The sequence below is a fragment of the Octopus bimaculoides genome, chromosome 14 (assembly GCF_001194135.2).
Source record: "Octopus bimaculoides isolate UCB-OBI-ISO-001 chromosome 14, ASM119413v2, whole genome shotgun sequence".
Taxonomy (NCBI): Eukaryota; Metazoa; Mollusca; class Cephalopoda; order Octopoda; family Octopodidae; genus Octopus; species Octopus bimaculoides.
Genome location: NC_068994.1, coordinates 14572577 through 14581524, shown reverse-complemented (window position 1 = coordinate 14581524; position 8948 = coordinate 14572577). Strand labels below are relative to the sequence as shown.

Genomic DNA, 8948 nt, shown 5'->3' with positions numbered 1-8948 from the left:
CCTGTGCAGGTGGCACGTAAAATACACCATTTTGAGCGTGGCCGTTGCCAGTACTGCCTGACTGGCCCTTGTGCCGGTGGCACGTAAAAACACCCACTACACTCTCGGAGTGGTTGGCGTTAGGAAGGGCATCTACTTGCAGAAACTCTGCCAAATCAGATTAGAGCCTGGTGTAGCCATCTGGTTTCACCAGTCCTCAGTCAAATCGTCAACCCATGCTAGCATGGAAACCGGACGTTAAATGACGATGATGATATACATATATATATATATATATATATATATATATTTCTTTGTCCCACTTTATCTCTCTCTTTGCATTTTGCTTGCTTTCTTCTTCCCTCTCAAAAATCCTTATAGAATGGTGTGCCAGCTGTCCAACTTCAGACTTTAGCTCCCTGTAGCTAATGCAATAAAGTGTTCCTTGTTGATCTGATGTTGTTCGGCATCCACTTATTCTTGGAACATCCACTGCAGAGTTGCAAACAACCACAATGGTGAAATCTATGTAGGAACAAATGATATAAACTTGTGTTTATAGTAATTTGTCCTTTATGTATAATAATGTGTGCGTGCGCACACACACACACACACACACACACACACACGTTTTGAGTTCTATTTTTCCTTGTCAATTAACTTATTAATCTTGTTTTTGATTTGACAGACTATAGATATGGAACTGAGGAAGCTAGATGTTGCACAAGCTAATGTCCATGTCTCCTTGCTCCAATCATTCATGCCAGACACATTCTTGAAAACAGGTGAGCAATATTTTATTATTACCAGCACCGATTGTGAATGTGGTAGAAATATCTGAGATAGTAAATTGAGACTACAGAAACCCTTTGATATTTTGTTTGGAGACTCACTGTTTCTAACAAAGTTCTACTATGATTGTCTTTCATGATAATATAAGTAGCAGTAATATAGAGAGGTTCATTCAATCAACATCTCTTCAACATATTCTTTGTCTTGATACTAATTACCATTGAATTAGATTTCAGTAGTAGAATGAAAATTGATCATCATCATCATCATCATCATCATCGTTTAACGTCTGCTTTCCCTGCTGGCATGGGTTGGACGATTTGACTGAGGACTGGTGAACCAGATGGCTACACCAGGCTCCAATCTGATTTGGCAGTTTCTGCAGCTGGATGCCCTTCCTAACGCCAACCACTCCGAGAGTGTAGTGGGTGCTTTCGCTCAAATGTCTTTACACGTGCCAGGAAGGCAACGCTGGGCACAGGTGCCATCACGATTTCGCTTTCGCTTGCCCCAAGCCGAGTTATGTGTCCAATGAAGGAGACAACATTGGCATGGGTGCCAGTTGTCAAATTTAGTTCGCTTTCGATTTGGTGTTTATTAATATTACTGTTGTGTTTAAGGCAGGGAGCTGGCAGAATTGTTAGCGTGCTGGGCAAAATGCTAAGTGCCATTTCATCCATCCCCACATTCTGAGTTCAAATTCTGCTAAGGTCGACTTTGCCTTTCTTCCTTTTGGGGTTGATAATATAAGTACCAGTTGAACACTGGGGTTGATGTAACTAGCTTAACCCGACCACCGAAATTGCTGGCTTTGTGCTAAAATTTGAAATTAATATTTCTGTAGTGTTTAAAGTGAGAAGCTGGTGGAATCATTAGCATGCTGAGTGAAATACTTAGCAGCATTTCTTATGTTCCGAGTTCAAATTCCACTGAAGTTGACTTTCCCTTCCAACCATTTGGAGTCGATAAAATAAGTACCAGTTGAACACTGGGGTTGATGTAATTGACTTACTCCCTCCCCCAGAATTGCTGGTCTTGTGCCAAAATTTGAGACCAATGTTTCTGTTATATAAAAAGACTGCCATGATGAGCTGCTACAAATAGATATGATAGGTGTACAATAATTGAGTCAGCTAATCTTATCTTTGCTTGTGCACAATGGTGTTATCACAGAGAAATCATTATTTTGATAATGGCAGAATCATTAGCATACTGGACAAAATGCTTTGCAGCATTTTCTCTGGCTTTATGTTCTGAGTTCAAATTTTGCCAAAGTTGACTTTACCTTTTATCCTTTCAGGGTTAATAAAATAAGCATCAATTGAACACTGGGGTCGATTTAATCAATTAACCCCTCCCCCTCAAAATGTTTGTACATGTATGTGTCTCCTTAATTTGACATCGCACAACAGTTGCAGACTAGTGTCACCCTTATACAAACTTGTCCTTTGTTTCCAATCTTCCATGAAAGCATGTCTGGCCATGGGGGAATCTGACCTTACTTGGGAAATAGATGAGGGTCTGTGACAGGAAGGGCCTTCTTGTATTCTACTGACATTTCTCAGAGCAGAAGGGGAAAAGTTGTTGGGTGAAAAGTTCTTACCCTGGCTTGGCTTACAATAAATTTTATGCAAAGTGGATTTGTAAGGACTTCAGCGTGGCTGAGCATATCCAGTTTCATTTGTAGACTGGCAATAGAAAAATGGTATTTACTTTTGCATTGAGGGCATTATTCTGCCCTCATGCCTACCTCTCTGTAGCTTTCCCCCTCTTTGGTTTTTTGAATCTTAGCAAAACCAAAATTAGATTTCATCTTTCTAAGGTTGATACTATTCCCACAAAGTAGATGACCATGTGCTGAAGTTAGAAATTATTATTATTGTTGAACTGGCAGAATCATTAGATATTCAGATAAAATGCCTTGTGGTATTTGTTCTGGATTTTTGTTCTGAATTCAAATCCTGCCAAGGTCAACTTTGTCATCATTCTAAGACTAATTTAATTGGCTATCCCCTCCCACCAAATTTCTGGCCTTGTGTATATGTAAGTAATTATTTTTAATATTTTTATCTTACTTTCAGTAATGTATATGTCATCACCATGTTTCCATATTCTCTATTCCATTACAAATAACACTGTGTAACAATTTTTGTCGTTGGGTAGCAACTGTTATTTCTTATTTGGTTACCCCTAGAAAGTATGAAAAATGGTTAATATTTCCTTTGAAATTTGCTTTTGTTACATTTATTCAACCCCCAAAGAATCCCTCTCAACACCTGGCTATGATGCTCCCCAACTACTCCTGCTTATGATCAGAGATGCACATATTGTCAGCCACTAAGACATGCTTGACCAGCTATGGTCAAACAACTGACAAGCAAATCTGTGCTATTGAGCAGAATATTTGCTATAATGGTAATTCTGCTTTGGCAAATCGGTGCTGAATCTGTGTGAAATGTAATGGAAAATAGGTCAGTTTCAAAACATCGATGTCCAGGTGACAAAAGCAAGGTTTGAAGGGAGCATTAGTCATTTCCTTTGATAATTAAATAGGAAATAGCACTTACTGACCAAAGAGGAAAATACTGACCAAAGAGGAAAATACTGACCAAAGAGGAAAATACTTACTGACCAAAGACAAAAAAAAAAAATTGTTACACAGTGTAATAGATGTTTGAGAATGTTGTTATTACTAGTTCAAAATTATCATTATCTGGTAGGGATAATGATGTGGTTATGTAATAAAACTAGTTCAAGATAAATTCAAATATTTTGTACTGTTTCTTTTACAGGTGACAGTGATGCTATCCTTGCTGTATTACTAGTACCACGAGCAATCAGTAAAGCTGAGCTGTTGATCAGCCATGTCCGAGATAAGGTTTGTAGCTTTCTTTCACCACAACATATTTGAAAAGTTGAATATTAGTAGTGATAGGCAGAATCGACATAGTGCAAATCAGATTTGCCATCCGTCTCTCTAAGGAGTCATTAAAATAAATGCTAACCAAAAATTGGGATTACGTCAACCCCAGTACTCATTTGGTAACTATTTTATTGATCCAGAAGGATGGAAAGCAAAGTCAACCTTGGTGGAATTTGAAGTCAGAACTTAGACATGAAGTGTTGCCAACAATTCTGTCTGCTTGCCACCTTTTTCATAATCATCATCATCGTTTAATGTCCGCTTTCCATGCTAGCATGGGTTGGACGATTTGACTGAGGACTGGTGAAACCGGATGGCAACACCAGGCTCCAATCTAATTTGGCAGAGTTTCTACAGCTGGATGCCCTTCCTAACGCCAACCACTCAGAGAATGTAGTGGGTGCTTTTACGTGTCACACGCACGAAGGCCAGTCAGGCGGTACTGGCAACGGCCACGCTCGAAATGGTGTATTTTACGTGCCACCCGCACAAAAGCCAGTCCAGGGGCACTGGCAACGAACTCGCTCGAAAACCCTACGAGCGAGATCGTTGCCTCGCTCATGATAATAATTAAAGCATCCATCTGTTTAAAAAACAGTAATTTCCAAAGATATGTGAGTATTAAAAGAATTACAGAAACATGCAGTTCATGCTGACTGAGAACAACTGATGTGAATTGAAACCATGATCTCACAGTTATGGGTGCAACACCCTAACCACTCGGAAAAAAGACTCTAGTATAGTAAAATGGATGTAAAACTCATATATAAATTCAGTATTAGCATAACTTGCTATATAATCATGTTTTAAAATATGTTTGTGTGTGAAATATTTTCTAAATTTAATTTTTTACCTTGCAGTTTGATGTCACAGATACTATTACTCGAGACGATGTATTCAAAACCCATCGTGGGGCTCAAGTGAGCTATGCAAATAATCTGATCATGCTACTTAATATCCTAATTGGAGTTCTCCACCAATTTGAAAGGTAAGCTATATTTATCATTTAGATGGCACCTTGGGCAAGTGCCTTGTATGTTTGTTTGCCTAAGGCCAACTAAAACCTTGTGAGTGGATTAGCTAGATGAAAACTTGAAGACGCCCATCCTGTGTGTGTGTGTGCGCGCACATGTGTGTATGTATGCATACATGTATGTACACATGCATGCATCTCCTTGTCTTGACGTCATGTGATAAATTTAACTGACAATATCATTCATTTCCATTCTTCCATGAAAAGCATGGCTAGCCAGTGGGGGAAGTATTAACTTGCTTGGAAATGGGCAAGGGTTAATGACAGACAGAGCATCCATCCATCAAAAATCTGCCTCTACAACTTCCGTCTGATCTATGCAACCATGGAAAATTGAACTTTAAACTGGTGATGGTGATGGCTACATATTCTAACAATTTTTTTTTTTCTTGTGCCCCATGGCAAGGTGCATCATTTTTTATTTTAGTTTGCCTAGATGACAACAGATTCCACTGCTATTTCTTCTTAGTTGATTGTTTAGCAAAAACATCTAGACTTTAAAAACAAGTTTTCTGACACAAACCATCACTCTGAAGCTAGGATGGAAAAATAAAAATGAATCCAAAGTGATTGAAAAATACAAAGTTTATCATCATCATCATCATTTAACGTCTTGTTTTCCATGCTGGTATGGGTAGAATGGTTTGACCAGAGCTGGTAAAATCAGGGGCCACATCAGGCTCCATTGTCTGTTCTGGCATGGTTTCTACAGCTGGATGCCCTTCCTAACACCAGTCATTCCATAGAATGTACTGGGTGCTTTTAATGTGGCACCAGCACCTGTATCAATTCAACTGTGGCAGACAGGTCTTCTTGAGTACTGTTGTGGCAGACAAATTAGGTCTCAGTTGTTCTATTACTGCTGAATATAAATTTGTTGTTAGTGTTACCAGTTTTGGGTTTTCTCTCTTTTCTCTCTTTTACTTGTTTCAGTCATTTGACTGCGGCCATGCTGGAGCACCGCCTTTAGTCGAGCAAATCGACCCCAGCACTTATTCTTTGGAAGCCTAGTACTTATTCTATCGGTCTCTTTTGCCGAACCACTAAGTTACGGGGATGTAAACACACCAGCATCAGTTGTCAAGCGATGTTGGGGGGACAAACACATACACAACACATGTACATATATACATATACATACATATATATGATGGGCTTCTTTCAGTTTCCGTCTACCAAATCCGCTCACAAGGCTTTGGTCGGCCCGAGTCTATAGTAGAAGACACTTGCCCAAGATGACACGCAGTGGCAATGAACCCGGAACCATGTGGTTGGTAAGCCAGCTACTTACCACACAGCCACTCCTGTGCCTATGGTAAAAACGACTTTGGCTGGATTTGAACTCAGAACACTAAGAAGCCTGAAGCATTTAATTTCAAGGCTTTACTGCTTCTGCCAGTTCACCATTGATTTATTTTGCAATCCGTGTTCTTTTGCAGCTGTTATGGTTTTCCAAATAGAAAGAATTAAAGCAGTATATTCTAATACCTGCTGATTTGTCTCTATGACTTACAAGATAAGCTGGATCTGTGTTTTGTTAGATTTCCTTTTTGTAGACACAGAATCAAGTTAGAAAGGTAATGTGGTAATCATTGCTCTAGGAAGTTGCACAGTACTTCTAGCATCTAACGGATATTGGGTTGGGAATTACATCAGGTGATAACCAAGATGTAATCATTATTTTACTTCAACTTCCAGAATTTCTTAACCTCTGTATTGTTCTGGTTCATTTGAACTTACTCCCTTATTTAGATGGCATCCTAACATTCTCTCTGAACTGTAAAATGTATCGATAATTTGGTGTTCTGATATCTCTTATCATCCATTCTTATTAACTCGTTTATAAATTATATTGAACCACCCTGATTATTTTGTTTGTTTCATGTAGGTTCAGCACCTTTCTATTGAGTTTTTCTTTCCCCTTTGGTAACAATTATGAGATGGTTGGGGGCTGTTTCAATGCTTTGCTAAGAAAGGACATTGCACATCATCATTCCAGCAATGGAAATAGGACTGCATAATCCTCCAGCCAAGATGCGGTCAACTCATTTGTAGTGATTGTTTATCCATGAACTGTCGTAGTTGTAATAATCCTTTCTACTATAGGCACAAGGCTTGAAGTTTTGGCGGAGGGGGCTTGTTGATTACATCAACCCCAGTACTCAACTGGTACCTATTTCATCGACCCCGAAAGGATGAAAGGCGAAGAAGTCGACCTCGGCAGAATTTGAAATCAGACTGCAAAGATGGATGAAATGTCACTAAGCATTTTGCCCAGTGTGCTACCAATTCTGCCAGCTCGTCAATAATAATAGAGAGTGAGAGGGGAAGAAAACTTAAGTCAGTATGTGTAAGGAAAATAATTAATCATTGATGAGACAATTTCCAAATGTTATCTTAATTACTGTGGTTTATATGGGGGTCTGTTGACCCCAAGTTCATCATTCCAACTAGGGCTTTAGCTATTGCATTATTGGCTCAACACTTTGTTTTATTATACTTTCTCTTTTACTCTTTTACTTGTTTCAGTCATTTAACTTTGGCCATGCTGGAGCACGACCTTTAGTCGAACAAATCGACCCCGAGACTTATTCTTTGGAAGCCTAGTACTTATTCTATCGGTCTCTTTTGCCGAACCGCTAAGTTACAGGGATGTAAACACACCAGCATCGGTTGTCAAGCGATGTTGGGGGGACAAACACAGACACGCAAACATATACACACACATACATATATATACATATATATGACGGGCTTCTTTCAATTTCCGTCTACCAAATCCACTCACAAGGCTTTGGTCGGCCCAAGGCTATAGTAGAAGACACTTGCCCAAGGTGCCACGCAGTGGGACTGAACCCAGAACCATGTGGTTGGTAAGCAAGCTACTTACCACACAGCCACTCCTACGGTCAGTTTAATAAAAAAAAGGTAGGCATTTTAGAAATAGTTTTTTACAGGTACTGGCATGGTTGTGTGTTTGAGAAGCTTGCTTTCTAATAATGAGGTCTTGGGTTCTGTTTCGCTGTGTGGCACTTTTTCGGCAACTGTCTTTTACTATAACCCTATGTTGATCAAAACCTTGTGAGTGGATGTGGTAAATGGAAACTGAAGGAAGCCCATTGTATATGTGTGTGAGTTTGTATGTACCTTTGTCTTGACATGTGAGAATTAGAAATGAGCATCACCATCGTGTGATATTGTTAATTTCCAATCTTCCATGAGAAATATGTCTGTTGAGCAATAGGGAAACATTATCTTACTTGGAAACAGGTGAGGGTTGGTGACGGGAGGGGCATCCAGTCATAGAATATCTGTCTCAACAAATGCCATCTGATGCATGTAAGCATAGAAAAGTGGACGTTAACCCTTTTGATACCAACCGAGCTTCAGCCGCCTCTGGCTCTGTAGTACAAGTGTCTTGTTTTCAAAAGTTCTAAATTAAAATTTTAGTTACAATTTATGTTCCTAACATTAGCTTAATGATAACTAAGTTATTTTACTAAATTCTTTGTTATATTTAAAATTAATTGAAAAGCACACAGAGCATCTCATCAGAAATATAGTAACAAAATGGTTAAACAATCATGTTGATGATGACTGGTCAGAAAAGTCTGTCTAGTTGTAAATGACCGTCAACCAACACAATATGTATACAAAAATCTACATTTGCCAAAAATCCCATAAGGGCAAAAAAGTCATATCTTTGTTAATCTGGAAATAGCAAATATTTTAATTGTTGTTGTTGTTGTTTGTTTTTCTTAGTGCTTTGAAAACATGCAGTGTGGAATTGCTATTGAAGATTAGTACTCTGGTACCAGAAATGGCCATTCATGAAAAGGCTCTTGATTATTTTATTGATATGTTGAGGAAAGATCAGGTAAGTTATTTTGACATCTGCTTCATATTTTGCATTGGTTTTCTCTTATTCGTTCACCCTTTTACTTGTTTCAATCATTGAATTGCGGCCGTGTTGGGGCACTGCCACGAAAGGTTTATCGAATCAAATTGACTCCTGTGCTTTTTTTATTTTTTTATGTGTGCTACTTATTCTATTGGTGTCATTTGCTGAACCACTAAGTTACAAGGATGTGAACAAACCGACACTGGCTGTCAAGTGGTAGGAGGACAAACACAAAGACTTGCACACACATACATATGTACCAAATTCACTCTCAAGGCATTGGTCAGTTCAGAGCTGTAGTAAAAAAACATTTACCGAAG

The 8948-nt window shown here is 38.8% G+C and overlaps 1 protein-coding gene across 1 annotated transcript in view; it reads left to right on the top strand.

The window, feature by feature from the left end:
* LOC106874338 (dynactin subunit 1) overlaps positions 1-8948 on the top strand; it is a 112011-nt gene that overhangs the window by 64102 nt on the left and 38961 nt on the right. The window contains exons 14-17 of the mRNA XM_052973024.1: positions 668-764; positions 3564-3649; positions 4555-4682; positions 8490-8604. Of these exons, the coding sequence (XP_052828984.1) occupies positions 668-764; positions 3564-3649; positions 4555-4682; positions 8490-8604 (426 nt within the window). The remainder of the gene's footprint in view (positions 1-667; positions 765-3563; positions 3650-4554; positions 4683-8489; positions 8605-8948) is intronic.